Source organism: Aristolochia californica, unplaced genomic scaffold, assembly GCF_029961685.1.
Source record: "Aristolochia californica isolate CCGP_79_NKW_82.1479 unplaced genomic scaffold, dmAriCali1.0.hap1 SCAF_16, whole genome shotgun sequence".
Lineage (NCBI taxonomy): Eukaryota > Viridiplantae > Streptophyta > Magnoliopsida > Piperales > Aristolochiaceae > Aristolochia > Aristolochia californica.
The window spans coordinates 18,747,661-18,768,082 of record NW_027181837.1 but is presented as its reverse complement, the minus strand read 5'-3'; the positions used below and the strand labels follow the sequence as shown (position 1 = coordinate 18,768,082).

General features: G+C 36.9%; 1 protein-coding gene across 1 annotated transcript; it reads left to right on the top strand.

Annotated features, from left to right (window-relative positions):
- The first annotated feature begins 4,223 nt into the window (after positions 1-4,223).
- Positions 4,224-19,481, top strand: LOC137953147 (uncharacterized). The gene is made up of 5 exons (XM_068800391.1): positions 4,224-4,713; positions 5,567-6,205; positions 15,928-17,969; positions 18,071-18,187; positions 18,465-19,481. Exons 1-4 carry the CDS (start codon positions 4,279-4,281, stop codon positions 18,072-18,074), a joined length of 3,120 nt encoding a protein of 1,039 aa, XP_068656492.1. The 5' UTR covers positions 4,224-4,278; the 3' UTR covers positions 18,075-18,187; positions 18,465-19,481.
- Positions 19,482-20,422: the final 941 nt, after the last annotated feature.

Sequence of the window (20,422 nt, the reverse complement as noted above, 5' to 3'; positions counted from 1 at the left end):
TCATGAAAGGATTATATGCATAACAGTGATGGATTTGGCCCGATGAAGTAAGTGGATGATAGAAGTCGAGATAGGATTGGTTTTTCCTGTTCCGAACGGAACCTGGCGGGTTAGTTTAGTCGTCAGCGATCTTTATATTTCTCCCAAGAAATATGTTCGTTGATAAATGAAGTGCTGCTTACAGTGTTTGTTTCCTCGACTATCCAGATTTTTTTACCTTAATGTTGTATGCCATTATTTACTTTCAGTCCGAACTCCAGACTCAAGTCAGGTGTCTGCCCTAATTTCAACGATCGATGGGCCCTCACTGTTACATGTCTGGCATATGAAACAAGAGCAGCAAAGCGTATGGATGGGTCTTCTATCCATTTGTTTTGATAGCTCTTGGTGGCATACATTGTTGTCAAGTAATCCAAATTTCATGATTACATTAGCTACATCTGTATTCTACACTAGTTTTGTTGGGGGAAGATGTGATTACCCATTTGAATGGCTTTTGTTTGGGAATTCCAAGCTGTAGCTGTTCTTCCGTTGAGTTATGCGTAGTCCATTTATGATTTTCTCATATAAGCGCTAGTGTATTTACAGCAGGCGAGTCTTATTGAAAGACTCACACTAGTAGGCAGGCTTTCTGATGCTTCAGAATATATATCACAGGGTGCATCACAATGTCTAGCTTTTGGTTAGCTCATTTGTTGCTAATGTCGTCTATCTAATAAATCTTTTTTTATATGCTGCTTGCACTATGGGACCAGACATAAGTCAGGTGTCTGCCTAGATGTTTCATCTAATGGCGGGGATCGTTACATGTCTGGCAGAACAAAATAGAGCAGGAAAGCTGATGGATGAGTTTTTTATTTGTCTGCTGGATCTCTCTTGACGGTGTCCATCGTTGCCCATTAATCTGCATCTTGTGATTATATGAGCTACATCTGGACACTACAATTCTGTTTCTGGTACTGGTTGGTTTACATGAGACTCTTGTCTTCCTGGTTTTGCAGCTAGGTATTTATATTAGTTCTTTGTTTGGGCTTGAATCACTTCTTCCTGATGGGGTTGGTTGTGGTGCTGAATTTCAATTTTTTCTTATTGGTTTTCAATTGGTAAGAGACAAGTTCCATTATGTTCGCCTTGGATTTACCAAAGCTGGGTTTGACAGAAATCATGCGGTGTTTATTTTCTTTTAACAAAATGGACCATATGTAATCTGGCAATTTTTCCTATTTTCTGGTTTTTTGTTCTGTCTATTGATAGGGGAACTTATAAAATACCCTATCAAACTTCCTATTTAAAATTTTATTTGCATACCTATTTCGATCTGTTCTTAATTATTTAAAAATCTTTCATAAGTTCTAGAAAGGGGGAGTCATACTTTTCAAAACTTTGCTTTCTTTTTTCATTCCAACTCTTTCAAAGTCCTAATTAATCAATCTCATATTTCTTTGTTGTACATCAAGGGTAGGAGGCTTGGAACTCTCAAAGGGTATCTCTCTAAATTTGAGGGTGTCATTTTTACTTTTTTTTTTTTGAAATTGTCATTTTCTTATAGGTTCATCTAGAAACTTGATAAATCTAGATAGAAATGGTCGATTAGAGATGAAATCTAAGTTAACCATTATACAAGATCGACATATCAATCACTTTAGGTTTATCTCTCAATTGCAAAAATCGCCTTTTTACAAACAAGTAAAAAATGATTACTTTGGCATGGGGAATTTATAAATACACCCATCAATCTTTCTATTAAAAAGTTAACGAGTTTTTATTGGCAGACCTATTTAGATTTATTCTTAATCATTTAAAAATCTTTCATAAATTCTACTATGAGAAAGGGAGAGTCATACTTTTCAAAACTTTGCATTCCTTTTTTATTCAACTCTTTCATAGTCCTAATTAATCATTCATATATTTTTTTGTTGTACATCAAAAGTTGGAAGCTTGGAACTCTCAAAGTAGAAGGTTGTCTCTCTAAATTTGAGTGTGTAATTTTTACTTTTCTTTGAAATTGATATTTTTTTATTAGTTCATCTATAAACTTGATAAATCTTGATAGAAATGGACGGTTAGAGATGAAATTTAGTTAATCTCATGGGGAAATGAAGTTATAATCGTGTATTTGAGCATACAAGTAGTTTGAAGGAGAGTTGAAATATCTTTTTTATAATTCCAAGCTAATAGAGTGTTTACTAGTGGAAGTTGAACACCTAGTTTTTGGTTACCAAGAGAGGAACTTTGATAAAAAATATTTGTTGTTTAATCGTGGTGTGTGAGACTTTGTTTATTTATTTGATTTTATTCTTGCACACCTTAAAATTTGAAAAACTCAATGAAGCCATCTAGGCCAATAGCTTGAAAGAGCTCTGAAATCTCTTTCTTGACAATTCTTAGCTAATAGAGTTGTTAGTAGTGGAATTTTTCAAACATGGCTTCTTGGGCATTCAATACCATTAGATATCACTGGCTATGCTATATGCATAACTTGTCATAGAGATTTTTAGCTCGGAAATACCACTTGCTATACCTTACACTAAGTAAGCATAAGACTCTTCAACAAAACTGAGTTGTATATAGGCACCCTTTCCAATATTTTGTACTTCCAAATTTTTGGTTGCAAAAGTATTAACATTTAAAGAATCAAAGGAAAGATTATGAAAGTTTTAACTTTAGGGTTGATATACAAATTTTCTTAGGGTTATTCATCTTATAACAAGGTATATTAGTTTTATAACAAGAAAACTATGAGAGTTGATACATGTTGAGTTTGATGGATCTGATTTACCAAATCCAACCTTAACTACGAATTCTGATGACGAAGAGTGAATCCCTTTCAATTCATCCTTGGGATCTCAACATCAAAACAAAAATCTTGAAGATAACCTAAATGACCTGAATAATCAAGAAGAACCACCTATGGAGTTAAAGAATTATAAAACTGAACTAAAGACCTATAGAAGTATAGCTTTTCTCTCCTAACAAGGAGTCAAATAGACATGTAAATCCTTGAGCTATAGGTCTTAACTTTTTCCAGTTAGGTTGCTCATAGGCTAGTCAAAGGAATGTTTGCCAAGATTTCTAGTAGTTTTTTTTTTCTTTTCAAAATTACTCGTTCAAGTATCACAAATAGTTATTTAGTGTTTGTTATCATCAAAATCAATTTCTTGGAGACCATTTGTGTTAATTTTCTGAAAAAACGAGAGAAATTTAATTGACTTGATGTAATTTTAGTGTAATAAGCTTCTATTTATAATAGAGAAAATAAGTAAAATCTAATTATAATTAAATTATCTTTGTCTTAATTACATCTAAAATTAAACACTTCCAAATAAGTGTTAGAACAATCAAATAATTGAATATAAATTAAAGATTAATATAACTTAAATGCCTGTAAGACACAGTAATAATATTAGTTCTAGGAGACTTTTTGTTAAGAGAGTCATGCAAATCTCTTCAATACATTTTTGTGAACTTGGAAAATTGAGGAGGAATAACCCTTCTTCCTGGGTATCGCCATTCCTCTCGGCCTAGCTAAGTTTTGTGTTTGGTGTCTGATTAAATATATTTTTTAAAAATTTTATTTAGGCATTTTAATTGATGATGTTTGAAAAAATCAATCTTATATTATTATTTCATAATTTGTAATGATATTGATTACAAAATTATGACTATTATTTTTACTTAAATCATATTAAGTAATTATTAATTTATTTTGTTGTATCCAAAATTAAAATTTATGCTATATAATTCAAAAAGTTATTTTTATCAATATATATTAATTTAAAATTTTAGATGATGCTTATTTGATATTTTTTATTATTCTATAATTTTAAATAAATTACTTGAAGTTTTATCATTTTTTGTAAATAAAGTAATTATGAATTTAATTTTTAAATAAAAATTAAACTTGTTGTTATGTAACTAAAAATTATATTATCACTTCATATTAATTTAAATCTTTGCTTATTTAATTTATTTTTATTAATTATAACATAAATGTGAATTAAATTCTAAATTATCTTTCAGAGTCACAAATCTATGTTATCAAAATTAAAAAAATAATTATAACCAGAGTAATAAATACCTGATTTATCTCAACTAATTAAAATATTTATAATCAATAATAACTTATAATGACATAAATACCCTCTTTTCTTAGTTATTTTATGGTAAGTCTATGTTGTTAAGTATGGCTTCTTTGTCATTATGTTCAAAGATCCCTCGTCCTCTTGGAGGAGGAGAAGACATTCACCGAGTTCGGACTTTGGCATTTCTGTGACGAACATGGCTAAGGTAAGCAGCAGCAAGGAAGAAGAATTCATGCCGTTAGAGGAGGCAATTGCCAGAGAGCTTGCCATCCGAAGGCGACTAACCGAACATTTCCCGGAAGCCGGTGCAAATTTTTATCTGCCTATACCTAATCGGTTCTGTCCCTGTCCTGATACGCCAGCAGAAACCGTGAATTCTGGCCTTTCCGAGCGAAATCAGACGAGGAAAAGACTGCAGGAATCTGCGGCAAAAATGGCCACTGAAATAGAAGTCGAGTTCATGCAGCCGGCAATAGCTATGCAAAGGGAATTTGTGTGCCGGAGGAAAGCTGGGAAAGCATGCACGGTTGAGCTGCAGAGCTACAGTTGTTGTGGGCTTGATTCAGTTGGACCCGCTGTGTTTGAGCCTTTCGAGGGGGTAATCACACCGGCGGAATGCTCTACTTCCCTGGTGAGATTCCGTCACCATATTGCATATTGGTATAATGTAATGCTGTCAGGTCAGGTTTATGGATATTGCAGACTGAAGGATGGATATTTTTTTGCTGTCGGAAGAATGCTCATTGTTGACTGTGAACAATGTAATGCTGTCAGGTCAGGTTTATGGAGCAACTATGGTATTTGGATGACTTACAAATAGAGCGCATGTTTTTGTTACGGCTCAAAGCGTGAAATATTCATAAATAAATAACCTCTTTGACAATATTGGCCGCTTATTCATAAAATTGGTATAATTCACTCGAGAATAGGCTTACCTCTAACTTGCAATTAAAAGATATGCTTTAAACCGAGTTCAGAAAGAAATTTATGCTTCAGAAAACCATGTCTATTTCAATGACTCTACTTGTGCATGGATGAAGGATATGACTTTGGCTTCCATGAATTTTTCTGGTGAAGTCACAGTGACATTTGGTTGTAACATGAGGAGCATCTCCTAGACTTGAAAACCAGTTTTACATTGCTTCGTTAACATACTCTCTCCCAAATCAGTCAACTGCTTATCCTTGATTGGAGAGGGGACTTCTTTTTCTCGTCAGGTGGCCAGACACCTGAAGAAACTTGTTGAATTAGTCATCTTTGAACATGAACCTTTTTATGTTATTTGAGATTGTCCTTATCTAAGTTTTGTTTATGTCATCTCGAAGGCTGTTATATTTCTTAAACAAAGAAAACTTGGAACTGTTGAATCTTCACATATGTACATTGAAATGGTCTCTTCTAAAACCTGTCAAAACCTGGTGTGGATAGATTTTGTATATGCTCCAATTGTGCAGCATTCATATACTTTTCATCATCTGGTGCAGATTCAAAGCCAGGAAAAGCTTACCGAACACCAGAAAATGCTTTTGGCAGCAAATAAGTGCTTTCAAACGCGTGAAGAACTTATTGAACATGTCCGGGATGTTGCAGTTACCCAGGGATATATAATATGCATTAAGATGTCAAAGAAGGAAAAGTACGTTGTTCTTGGTTGTGATCGAGGAGGTGTCTATCGACACAGAATGAAGCCTGATGACCAATATAAAAGGAAAAGAAGTTCTCGTCTTATAAACTGTCCCTTTGAGATAGTGGGCAAAAAGATGAAAGATGGCCTATGGATGTACAGGATAAGAAATGAGAGACATAACCATGAACCTTCGAAAGAAATCTTCTCTGTTTCTCCCTTGGTTTCTATATTTTCAGAAAGAGAGATTTTGCTCATCAAAGAAATGAGTTCTACTGGCAGCGAACCACGCCAAATTTTTAATGCACTTAAGCAAAGGAATCCAAAATTGAAAGCAACATTGAGGGATATCTATACTGTCAAAGCCAGAATTCAGCAGAAAAACTGGTCAGGGGAGAGGCTGCCGGAAATTGGAAATGAAGTGGCGAGACCCCCAGAGGTTGTTGCAGGCTGGGAGGCACAACCTTCTGATGCTAAGGAGCTTTCTGCACCATCTAAGGTAAGTATCCTTTATGGGTGTGCATGTGTATGGTTTTAGAAGATCTGCTCTTTTTTTTTTTTTTTTTTTTTTTGAAATGTTACAAGATGTGGTCTTTGTTCTCCTGGATATTGTAAAAGAGATATTGACCCATATTTCCTCCAAGATGACTAGGATATCAATTTTCTTTATGATATATGGACTTTTTTCTCGTTTGTTCCTCATAGGGTTACAACTAACCAATTAGAATTGTTAAGTATAGTCCCACATGGAACTAGGACTAGAAAGATACTCTGCTTATTACTTAGACGAGGTTTCCTAACTGTGGCTTGCCATTTTAGGATGGCCTATGCCCGATAACATGATATTAAAGTAACTATCTATACGAGGGCCCCCTTCCTTAAATTATCCATGTGTAGGATCTATAATGAGAGTGCACACATGAAAGAGATTAATAAGAATAGCCCCACACAAATCCAAGATTTGAAAGATCAGGTAGTTAAGAAGAGTCGTCTTGACTTTAATTTGCCATTTTTTAATGGACCAGAAGCCAACTATAACAATTTTTTTCTTAAGAAAATGATTAGAAGTTGTTTCCTAGTCAAATAATGATGATATTGCTTTTTTATTTAACTGCCCATTGTTAAGTTTTTTTTTAGAGGAAAACCCGTAATGGATTTATGTACTACCATTTTCTCTCAATCATTCAGTTTGTTGGTCCAAAGGTTTCTTTTAATGATGAGTATTGTTACAAGGTGGGACTAAACCTACCATGACCACACGAGTTGGCATGATGAGTTTCCACGTGAAGTGGCATGATGAGTCATCACACGAGCTGGAATCCTCATCACATGAGTTAGAAGATTTGGCAATCTTCTTTGATTAATGTAATTGATTTATCTTCCCTTGATTGATGTTGTTAAATTGGGTCCAAGACCCATCCCAAAATGACTAGCCAACTTAGGAAACCTCTTTCCCAACTAATAAACTCAAGATTTTTATACTCACTAATCCATGTGAGACTATTCCTTAACACTCCCCCTCACGTGTAGACCATCTTTTGTGGCTCTACAAGTGGATAATTTAAGAGTAGGCAGTTTAGGTGTAGGCCCTTTTTTGTGGTTCTCCAAGTGGATAGTTTTAGGTGTAGATCCTCTTTTGTGACTGTACAAGTAGATAATTTTTAGGTGTAGGCCCACTTATGAGTACCTGCTCTGATACCATGTTAAATTGGGTTCAAGGCCCTATCCCAAAATGGCTAGTCTTCAACATTCGTAGTAAAATTATTGAATGTACTAATCTCCTATAGTACTCCCTTCATCTCAGTGAAATAATCTGTCACTGATCTACTTCCACGCTTCATATTAAAGAACTTCACATATAACTCATAGATCCTTGATAAATTACTTTCTTGAGACAAAATGGAAGCCAATGTAGTCCACATTGCCTTAGTAGTATTGCAACTCAAAATCTGATCACTAAATCTGGATTCCATACTATTGACCAACCTGGTCATTACTAAATTATCTTCTGCTACCCAATCTTCAGTAACAGGTTCCGGGGGATCATCATTTATATATTTTGCCATTCTTCTGGCCCTCAAATACATCAAAACTGATCTAGACCAGTTTACATAATTCGATCCATTCAACCAGATTGTAGTTATCTAAATAGACTGAGAGAATTTCACATCCGAGCTCTCAGCAGTCCTTTGGACAGTAGCCCGTGTGTTGGAATCAGCCATTAAATATCACTAAACACACAATTCAGTACACTAGAGCGTCAATTAACCAAAGGGAAACACTTTCCCCAAATTTCAATACTTGCGTAGTCAAGTGGGCCCCACACCGAATTCAATTAGGGCAATGCAACACCCAATTCATTCAATTTAGAACCAATAGTGATCAATTCCAGCAATTGAGGCCATAAATCAATGAAAGAATGACCTAATTGCAAGAAATCAAGATGGCGTAGGCTATATGGATGATGGCACATGCATTAGGTTGAAGACGTAGGCAGATTTGAGAAATTTCCTCAAATTGGGATCATTAAACACTTCTAAATCCCAACATTCAGCAAATAGAAACAGTAATCATTAGCTAATAGGCAAAGATAGGCAAAAAAAGGAAAAAAAATGAAAATTTTACCCTACCAGTCCAGAAATGTGGGGAAAACCTTCAAGGAGATTGCTACAAAATGGAGAGAAGATTCACAACATCCAAATAAACTTGCCCAAGACTTGAGAACCTGGCTTTGATACCATGAATCCATTTTCTCTTTTATTTTCTCCCCAAATCACCTATTTTTCATGAAATGACTAGTCACCTTAGGAAGCCTTTTTCCCAACTAATAAACTCAAGATCTTTGTACCCACTAATGGGACTATTCCTTAACTCTTCCCCTCACTTGTAGACCCTCTTTTTGTGGCTCTACAAGTGGATAATTTAGGAGTAGGCAGTTTAGTTGTAGGCCCTCGTTTGTGGCTCTACAAGTGGATAATTTAGGTGTAGGCCCTCTTTTGTGGCTCTACAAGTGGATAGTTTAGGTGTAGGCCCTCGTTTGTGGCTCTACAAGTAGATAGTTTAGTTGTAGGCCCTCTTTTGTGGCTCTACAAGTGGATAATTTAGGTGTAGGCCCTCTTTTGTGGCTCTACAAGTAGATAGTTTAGGTGTAGGCCCTCTTTTGTGGCTTTACAAGTAGATAGTTTAGGTGTAGGCCCATATATGAGTATCTGATCTGATACCATGTTAAATTGGGTCCAAGGCCCATCCCAAAATGACTAGCCAACTTAGGAAACCTCTTTCCCAACTAATAAACTCAAGATCTTTGTACTCACTAATCCATGTTGGACTATTCCTTAACAGACGTAATTTAGTTAATCATGATTGATATAATTAGGGATCCTAATTGATTGAGGAGTTTCCCTAAATATGTAATGGAAATAGTATAAATAGGGGTCTTGGTTGAAGGATTCAATCAAGCTCTGCTCTTCTCAACTCGTGGAAGAATCTCTCTCTGGCCTAAAGTCCATTTTCTCTCTTTTCTCTTCTCTCCTTTCTACCCGAGCTCTCTCTTTCTCTCTCTTTGCTCTTTTTCTCTTCTGTCTCCCTTCTCTTCTCTCTCTCTCATCTTGCTCGAGGTTTCAAGCATGGGGTCCTAAATTCAACAATTATATATTTTATGTTTTGTAAAATCATTCTGTCATGTAAATATACAATTTTATCAGGCCATGTTATTGTAGGTAAATTATGTAAAAACAAAAAATACTAGGTCTTGCACTTATATCGGTCGAGTGGGAAGTTAAGAATTTGTTTGATTTTATAAAAGTCAAGAGAGATAACTAGGAATGAAGAAGTAGAAGCTTGAAAAATCTTTATTGACTGACAAATAAGGTAAGACATACTGTCCAAGCATGGAATGTGCTTTCATAGTATGCTCCTACTTAATTTGAGATAGATATTTACTAGAACTTGACTATTCCAAGAACATGGATAACTTCAATTGATTTTTTTTTTTTTTTTGTTTTTTTTGTTTTTTTGTTTGGAAGACAATGAGAGATGAAGTTTAATTGAAAGAGAAGAGTTAAAGGAGCAAGTACTTACTTCAATCAAAGCGAAAGCGAGAACTTCCCCATGATTGGAATTTAGTATCAATGAGAATTGGCCAGTGGTTAGAACAGACCCAGTCAAGCACCTTGCCAGAAGTGTTATTATAGAGATGAAGCCAACTAGTATTTGTATGGAACCGGTCGAGTTTTGAAAGGATGGGAGGTTGTTGCCCGTTGGTCTAGGTGAATGTCTTCCTAGAGAGGGGGATCTCAGTCATTACCGATGAGATCGGCGAAGACTCTCATAGTGGAGGTGGTTCTGCTGGCAAGGGGGGGATTTTTCATGACAATAACGAATAACATTGAAGTCTCCAGCTAGGATCCAAGGCAGGTCTCACAAATGAAAGAGATTCAGCAGCTCATCCCAGAAATTGATATTGTTCCTATACTTTATAGGACCATAGACACCAGCAATGGTCCATCAATGACCCGACAGTCAATCTCTCAGCCTAATTCCAATGGTGTAAGAAGTCGTCACAGATTGTAGGACTTTAATGTGGTTTGGGTTCTAGATGATAAGGAGGCCACTCGCATGACCAGTGACATCAACAACAGACCATTCAAATTCAGAGGAATACCAGAGCTCGTGGATGATTGCAATATCTAGGGACTAAACTTTAGTTTCTTGAAGGATGGCAATAGAGGGATTGCAGGAAGCCAGAGTTTGTTGGATGATAGCTCGCTTAGGACAAGCACAAAGTCCATGGATGTTCCAAGATTCATTGGGGGGGGGGGGGGGGGTGTTAGGGATTTCGGCAGTCTCTTCAATTCCAGACAAGGGGCCCACGTAAACTGCACCGAATCTAGCTGCAAGTTCCATCATTTGTTCCCATTCGTTAGAATGATACTTGTGCTTTTCAGACTGTAGTGCCTCCAATAAAGGGTGACCGTTACATCAACTAGATATAAAAAATGGCTTTCTTTATGGTGATCTACAAAAAGATGTGTACATTGAACAACCTTATTGGAATGTTGCTTATGGGGAGACAAGGAGGGTATATAGATTGAAGAAAGCTATTTGCAGCAAAGTTCCAATGCGTGGTTATGAAAGTTCAACAAGTTGATTAGGAATTTTGGTTTCTTGAAGAGCTATTGTGATCATTCCTTGTTTGTGCTAAGGAAATAGGTTGGAGTAGTTGTTCTAGTTGTATATGTGGACGATAACATTACCTAGGATTAATCCTAAAGGGATCCAGGAAGTAAAGAAGTATTCGACAAAACATTTATCGAAAAAAGGATTTGGGGCAATGGAAGTACTTTCTTGGAATTGAAGTAGCTTGAAGTCTAAAACGTGTTGTCCCATCTTAGTGAAAAGGGACGTCATCTAAAGGGTAAAAGTGATAAATCTGGTTTGTTTTTTAGAAAATCTAGGTGATGCCACTTTCAATACTTGAGGATGGCTTCCTTCTATAATTTCTCGATTTTCAACCTAAGGACATGGTTGATACTCAAGAGGAGTGGAAAAAAACAAACCTAAAATTACCCCCAAAGAAACAAGAGAAGAAGAAAAGTAGAAGAGAAGAAGAGGTGAAAAAGAAAAATAGAAAGAGCAGCTACCACAAAATAGAAAGTGCCTTCTCCAAGAAATAAAGGGGCGTGAGGACAAAAAGGGGAAAATGCCTCATCTTCTTGATAAGATAAGATTCTACTAGATTAGATTTATCTTTAATTTATATAATCATTCAATTCCTAGAATCTGTCCTAGATTATTTTTTAATAGAAATTGATGAATTTATTAAACCTGAAACAAAACAACAAGGTTAGGCAGGTCTTCTTCCCCTAACAAGAGGGGCAAGGAGAGAGGTCCCCTGTTTAGCACAACCGTTTGCAACATAATTTGCAGATCCAGGCACATGGGACCAAATACAGGTAAGATGGGGAAGAATGTCCATAATGGAAAAATATACATCCCAATGAAGCCACGACGGAGAAGAGGGAGAGGAGAACCATCCAACAATCACTGCAAAGTCTCCCTCAATGTGGAGTGGTCCAAAGAAATGCTCATGAAAGATGATGAGGCTTCTGAGGAGGGCCTGAAGCTAAACAACAGTGGAGTTAGAAATGCCCATAGGTCTAGAATAGGACATGAGCTGAGTACTATCCGAATCATGAAAGATACCACCATAGCCGACCAAGCCAGGATTGCCAAGGGAGCTGCCATCAAAATTCATCTTGATGTAGCCCGGATTAGGGGGTTGCCATTCTTGCATCGCTGGAGGCCTCGACAGGGCTCCCATATGAGCTATGGTGCTTTAGTTCTCCCTGAGCGAGAGCCTAGAAAGAGCGGAAAACTCCTTAGAGTGGAGCCAAGGGGAGATGAGGCTAGTAATAGAGGAGATGATCTGGTCACGGGGGAGATGCTTGGTGTTAAAGCGCCTATTGTTGCATTCCGTCTAGATGCCCCAGAGGGTGAAAGCAACATAAGCAGAAATGATCAACTTCCCTAATTCAGGGAGGGGAACCTTGAGAAGTAATGCTTGTTATTTCCTAGATTAATGTAATCCTTTCAATTTCCTAGAATCTCTCCTTGAGTTATATAACCCTAGTTAATTAAGAAGTTTCCCAAATAATGCTACAAATAGGGGTGTTGGCTAAAGGAAGAGATTAGTTAAACCTTTTTCAAAATCTCTCTTACTTCTCTTTCCCCTTTCAAATTCATGCCCTAGCACTCCTCTCCTTTCTCCTCTCCTCATCTCTCTTTCTTTCCTTCCTCTATTTTACTTCTCTATTCTTCCCTTTTCTCTTATTCCAACCCTTTGACCTCTCTTTCAACTCTTCCTTGCACTTTTAAGAAAAGATAAAGACCTTTCACAAGTGGGGTTCTTATCAATTGGTATCAGAGCTGTCCTTCTCCATCTCAACTGCTAATCAAATAGAAGATCAGTTCGGCTAGACTGCAGATCCGGCAATTTATCAAATTATCTACTTCACAAGAAGCATATTTTCTCTGGCAATATTATTTGAAAGATATTCAAGTCTAGTTTCTGAACCAATTAGTTTCAAGTCAATCTGATCTCTCTATAAAGAGATCTCCTCATTGGAGTTCACTAGAGTCCTACTATAGAACAAACCATATCAAACAACTAGAAATAATTCGAGGTGAGAACTTTACATATCAAATTATATGCCAAATTAAAGATTTTTGAGTCTACTTTCTGGAGCAACAAGCTGTGTGGTTTTCCGAGCTATATGTTGTGAGATATCACCATCAGAAGCTATGAAGGTCAGTCTTGCCAAAACTTTCTTCTTTCTTCCTTGAGCCCATTCGACCTAGCCCTCCCTTTTCCTCCCATTACCTAAAAACCCTAAAAGTTGTCTTTTCACCGTATTCCACCTATTTCACCTCATTATAGAATCCCATTGGGTCTACACCCATCTACAAAAAATTAAATATCCATATCCCTACATCTTAGGAGAAACAAATTCCTCCCACCTATTTTCTCTCCCAACCTCCCTAACTTCTCTCCCAACTTGTTTTCAGCTAAATCTATGACCGTAGACCTTATTAAATCACATCCCAACTCCACTAAATACTCTCTCCCTTCTCTAAAATCGCCTCTACCAAAAAAAGAAGCTTGGTGAACACAAGATGCATGGAACAACAACAACAACATGAGGTTGTTGCTACTCACAAGTTTGATCAAGAAAGTTTGGGCAAAAAGATCACTAGTTAGGAAGGACAAATAAAATACCTAACAAACATGTTACAATCCTTTATGGAAGGAAGGGTGGTAAAACCTCCCCCTCCTCGACAAACAATGGATTATGAAACCTCCACAAAACTTGTTTTTGGTAAGTTTTCTTGTTCACCATCACCTAAATGTTTCCAAACCAACTTCCCACATTCTTTTCCCCCACCAGAAATTTTCTTCAAAATGTTACCCCATTTACCCTCAAGCCACCTCTTCACCAAGCCCAAATTACCACCTAACACTCCAATCTTCTTTCTATTCCTCTGTTCCAGTCACCACACCCCTTACCCACCACATCTATAATTTTACACCCAACCATGAAATCTCATCTTATCCATCTAAAATTTTACCATATCCACTTAATTAGTTCCAAACTCCTCCTATATACCCTACCATATCCACTTTAATGCCACTATGGCCGAAACTTTTCCCACACACTAAAACACTTGCACCCACTTTCACTTTCAATTTGGCCCTTCTCTAAACAAACCTCACACTATATCTCAAGAAAAAACCCTTACTATTTTCCTCCTCACCCCAACCCATACTGATCTCCAATGTCCTACCAGCATACAACTTACCCAACTCCCTCATATTCTCCATCCATCTCAGCCACTCTCTCTCCTCCTCAAACAAGTCCTCTCCACCAAACTACTCATCCATCTACCTTCCCCTTAACGATCCCCATTCTATTTCTTCCATAATCCACACCACACATTACATCTCTATTTCCCAACTTTACCCTAACTCAAATCACTTACCAAAACCAAACCCTAACCTGCTCCAACAAGAACAATCACACTCCTACCAAGAACTAAACTCTCACCCCCATGCACCACCTATGTATCACCCTCCTCTCCAATTCAGCACAACAACCAACCATTGTCCAAGACTAAAATTTCACTACTCTAAAAGAAGCTTGGTTGCTCCAAGATCTGGCTCCCAAGCTCAACATAACACAACAACAGAAGAAAAACGGGCTTAAGTACACAACTTGTGAGATTGAACACAAGTTCTAACAACGTTATCGGAGTACTTCAACCTTGAGGGCAAGGTTGATCTTCCAAGAGGGGTGGAATGACAAAACCTAAATTTATGTAATTGGACACATGTACTAAGCTAAGGGAGAGGTACAAATTATAATTTGGGGGGCATTTGCTTTGAAAAAGTCAGGAGCACCAACTTAAGAAAGTGACAATTGGATTTTGTTTTCTAAAAAATCTAGGGATGCCACTTTGGACACCAAAGGATGAATTCTTTCTACGATTCCTTGACTTTCAACCTTGAGGACAAAGTTTATACTCAAAAGGGGTGGAATGATACAAACCCAAAATAACCCCCAAAGAAACAAGGGAAGAAGTGAAGTAGAAGAGAAAAAGAGAAAAAGAAGAAAAATAGAAACAAAAGCCACCAAAAAATAGAAAGTGTCACCTCTATGAAACAATGGGCATGGGGGCATGAGGACAAAAAAGGGAATATACCCCTTGTTCTTGATAAGGGAATATATTCTCCTTAAGTTATGTAATCTTAGTCAATTGAGGAGTTTCTGAAAAAAATGTTGTTAAGTTGGGTCCAATAACAAATGTTATAATAGAGGTGTTGGCTGAAGGAAGAGATTGGTCAAACCTTTTCCAAAATCCCTCTTACTTCTCTTTTCCCTCTCAAATTTGTGCCCTAGCACCTCCTCTCCTTTCTCCTCTCCTCTTCTGACTTTTCCTTCTAGCACTCACTCCATTTCCCTTTCTTCCTCTACTTTACTTATCTCGTATTCCCTTCTCTCTTATAACAACCCTCTTAACCTCTCTCTTTCAACTCTTTTTTGTACTTTTAAGAAAAGATAAGGACCTTTCACAAGTGGGTTCTTATCAATTTCTTTCTCGAAGGATATGACATTTGGATACTTGGAGAGATTTGAATACATGTGGCTGAAGCGTATATGCTCCTTCAATGTGTATGCCAAGGAAATCAATAGATGTTTGCACAATAAGCATCTTTGAACTTAAAAAAAAGATGATTCCATGTTTTTGAACTAGGGAATGGAACTGGTGCACGTGTCTAGAAGTTACTTAAAAAAGATAATTCCATGTTTTTAAACTAGGGAATGGAACTGGTGTAGATATCTTCACAGATTTAATCCTTTTTTAGTTCATCTTAAGTGAGATTAATTCTTTTTAGTTCATCTTAATTGATCTCTCAAAGAATACAAGGGATTGAGGTTATTGTTCATCCCAATTTTCTCAAAATTTGAAACGACTGATCCAAAACAAGTATACCACAATTCAAATTGTTTATCTTTTGAATGGAATGGGCAACTTTGATAGTTACTTCTATTAACTGACATAATACACAATTAATTTTTTTTTCTTTGCTTTGAGAGTCTGAAGGTTTATGCCAGTTAAGTTTCTGAGTTCCATACAATCTAACATGCCAGAAGTTTTGGACAGATGTACACGCCGCTTCTTGTGGCAGAAATTCTGAGCCAAACAGAGCCTCTTGAGCACCATGAAATGCTTCAGTCATCAATAAAATGCTTCCGAAGTAGAGAAGAGCTGCTTGAACATGTTCGCAACATCTCAATGACCTTAGGATATGTGACATCTATTCAGGCATCAAAGAAGGATAAGCAAGTCGTCATTGGTTGTGATAGAGGAGGTACATACCGTGCCCGTAGGCCTAGAAATGGTATTCATAAAAAAAATTCCAGTTCTCGCCTCATTAATTGTCCCTTTAAAGTTGTGGGTAAAAGGAATAATGATGGTTTGTGGATATTGAAGATTGAGAATGGGGAACATAATCATGAAGCTTCACAAGACATGTCTATTCATCCTTATGCTCGTCGATGTTCAGAGGAGGAGATATTGCGAATTAAAGAAATGACATTTTCTGGCATGCAGCCTCGTGAAATACTTGCAGCACTTAGGCAAACTAATCCAAAGTTGAAACTGAAATCAAGGGATATTCATAATATCAAAGCCAAGATCCGTAGAGACTATTTATCAGGTCGCACTCCAATCCAAGCCCTAATAGATGACCTTGCTCAAGGTGGTTTTCAGTATAACCTAAAATATGATGGAGAAGGTCATTTGACACATCTATTCTTTGCTCACCCTCATTCAATAACATTAAGTAAAGTCTTCTCACATGTTTTTATAATGAATGGTACGTACAAGACCAACAAATATGAGATGCCATTGCTTGATATTGTTGGTCTGACAAGTTTAAATACATGTTTCAACTCATGCTTTGCATTTATCAGAAATGATGGAGTGGAAGACTTTGTTTGGGTCTTAAAAATGCTTGATTTCATGTTGGGGGGGAATATCAAGCCTAAGGTAGTTGTATTTGATGGAGAATTGAGCTTAATGACTGCTCTTCAGTTGGCTTTTCCAACAACAGCTGTTCTTCTGTGTACACGACTTGTTGAAAAGAATATCCTTTTAAACTGTAAAAGTCATTTTACAGGAGAAGATAATTGGGACGGATTCGTAAATGCCTGGACTACTTTGATCAACTCCCCTACTGAACTGGCATATTATAGAGCATGGGAAGCATTTCAGGTCGACTTTAAAGAGAAGGTCGTTGCCCTAAATTATATTGCCAATACTTGGCTCCCTTTGAAAGAATATTTTGTTAAGGCATGGACAGATAAACATTCTCACTTTCAGAATCGTGTTAGTTCGCGGGCTGATGATACTCATTCGAAGCTTAGAAAGTATTTGCACGAGTCAACTGGAGAGAGCAGGATATGTTCGGCCTTCAAAAGCCAGCTTAAAGCTGTTAAAGCTCAAGTTCTGGAAGAAAGAACTCGGGTTTCTCCTAAACTTCGGATACCCTTTTTTGATAAGCTTGTTGGTCACGTCTCAGTGTTTGCTTTGCGTGAGCTTCTTGAACAGTACAAATTAGCTTTGGATCATGTGACTTTGCCAGTTTGTAGTGATGAGTTCACTTCAACAATGGGTCTTCCTTGTGCTCACAAAATGAAATCTCGAATGGATGAGAGCAAGGGTTTATATCTTACTGATATTGACTCTCAGTGGCGAATAGACTGTATTCAGTTTGGTAATATTGATATTGAGATGGATAACCAACTTGAGATGAATCGGCAGGTCGGCGAAATAAACGAAATGCTAGATGATTTTCAAGATAAAGAAGGTGAAAATATTCGAGTAGTGGATGCTTCCATTTCTGCTTCTTGTCAATTTGGTGATCAATGCCCAACAAAATGTTCTTTATCATCAGAAGATGCGAATACGAAAGACACTTCAAATCAAGATCCTTCAACATTTGAAGTTACAAAGAAGGCAAGAAAATGTGGCAATTGCAAGGAGCTTGGTCATTACAGTAAAACATGTCCACAGAAAGATGTATCAGGCATATTAAGTTCTCAGGTTCCAATGTTTCTTTTAAATTTTCCGGGTGAAGCTGATGTGCAAGACTTGAACACGGTGCCTGGTGGAAGCAATATCATCAGTCAGATCGATCAAAGGTGAGCATCCAGCCATCTAATGTGATACTAATCTTATGTTCTCATTTTTGTTGTCCTTATCTTTTTCCTGTTTGGTTGGCATTTTATATGTGTGTTTGTAGTTGAGGTGAGCGCACCATGCTCCATGGCCATTGACGTAAAGAATGACTGGTGCATTCTTGATGACTCCAAGATCTTTTTCTGCACATTGTCATTTGGATTGGAGGACAAATCTAAAGGTAGGCAGTATTGTAGTTGCACTGGAACTCTTCTTTCCAATGGCATGTGAACTCCAGTTGGATTAACAAAGTTCTTGACTGCTTAAGATGTCTTGGCCTTAGAGGTGATTGTTTTGTCCCTCTTCTCCTTTCTTCATGCTGTTCTCCATCTTCTCTCAACAAATGAACTATTTACTCACAGTTTGTGAGAGCACATAAGTGCCTTTTTTCTGTTGTGTTTGTTCTGTATGCATATTAACTGTTTTCAAATTTGTAAATTATGTTCATTATTCTTTAGAAGAAGCTGCCAAGACCAGCAGATGGATCTCATGAACCTCAGATAACCCTTTGATGTATCTGGATAGTCAGAGATTTCTAAGAAGAACATTGTTGAAGAATTCCTCTGTGGTTTTGGTACCAGAGGCACCCTGTACAACTTAATGAAGCACATGTCCCCACTTTATCAGATCAAGTCTCAGAATGTTTTCTGACAAGGTTTGCGGATGTTGTTGCAAAAGGTGATTATATTATTGCCTGCAAAATGTTAGATCTCAAAGAAATAGCCGGAAAACAGGGGACTAAGTTGGCTGAATCTCTGCTATTCATTCGATGAGAGGAAGGTTGATGCTGTGAGACATGGTCTCAGATGTCATTGACTTACAAAGTGAATTGCTCGAAAAGGGGGCTATGGTGACCAAAGAACAAGTATACATTCGATGAAGAAGGTTTTAAAAGCGGCAAGACATGGTTTTGGATAGCATTGGACTTCAAAGTTAATAGCTGTAAACGGCTAGAAAGGTGAATGGAACACTGGTATTAACGTGATGTTATCAAGGTTCCAAATGCTCCAATAAATGGCTTTAGAAGAAGTCAATTGACAGAGTTGAATATATGTGGATGCACGGATGAAGAGAATAAAGTCGTTGGGATTCAAAACAATGCTGTAAAACAGGAGGGCACAGTGATTGAAACTTTACCCACTCAGTAAGTATTAGGCTCAGAATTCTGCAGGCATGATCTTGTATGTTGTTTGAAAAGTTGGATTGCCACTAGTCACGGTCTTGGATATTGTTCAAATTTTTTGAAGCAAGACTAGGTTCAGAAAGCCAATGTGGAAAATAGTGTCGTTGAAAGCAATAGACTACAGACTATGGAGCACTAGTACGTCTCTCCTGTCTTGTTCCTTTTCCCCCCCTCTAATTGGAAGTGGAGGGGATATTAGTCCAAACTGGTTTAAACATGTAGTCTCAGCTCACTTTTGTTGTAAAAATGTAAACAACCTTCAACCAATATATCACTTCTTATTTCCTGTAATGGTAGCCATTTATCTTACTGAAATCAATTATTGCTTTATTTGATCGCTGCTCTTAAGCTCAGAATGGTGCTAGACTGGTACCATATCTGTTCTTTTCTTTTCCTTTCCATGGGTTCCTAACAGACCCTTTGAAAAAGGTATGACACTTTGTAAAAACTGACATGACAAAGGTTCAATTTAAACCAGGATTAATCATTGGTGACTTGATATGACATCAACTCAACGTAAAAAGTAAAACGAGATCGCTTAGATCGAGGGATGCTTTTTCTTCCCCTGATCATTGTTTTACCCAATGTGCGTTTGTGGGGAGGGTTTTGGTGTAGCAGGTTGGTTAGTCAACATGTCAATCAAATCGATAAACCCTATTGAAGTGAGGTCTCAAGATCCTTCTAAGTATCTTAATTTTGATAATTACAAACTTGGAAGATTAACCATGATATATGTATATTTTTTTCTTCAGAAAAAGGGTAATTATGTAATTTGGACAAAAAGAATTGACCACATATATATGGGTGGACCACTTTAGTTGGAAAAATGAAGATTTGAAGCATAAAGGTCGAAAGGAGTACGTCATTTATAAAAAAAATCGACCACTTCAACATAAAAAATGAAGAACTGAAACCACAAGGAGTCAACACAAAAAATAACAAGAAATGAAAGGAGTTGGCTCCTCAAAACAACATATTTTGAATTAGTTAGAAAAGAATCGACCACATTGTGCTAACATAAATGATTCTTAAGGCAAAAAAGGAGTCGACCTTATATGAGGAATCTAGTACATGCATTCTAGTAAAAGAAATTAAAAACCTAGTGTTGGCCATAGGTTGTCTCCCTTTTTGCTTTTGATAATAATAAAACTTAATAGAGATGATAAATTGCATAATAAGTATTTTTATTTTAGATACTTTATCTTCAAAATACATGCTTCTCAAGGTCTAAAT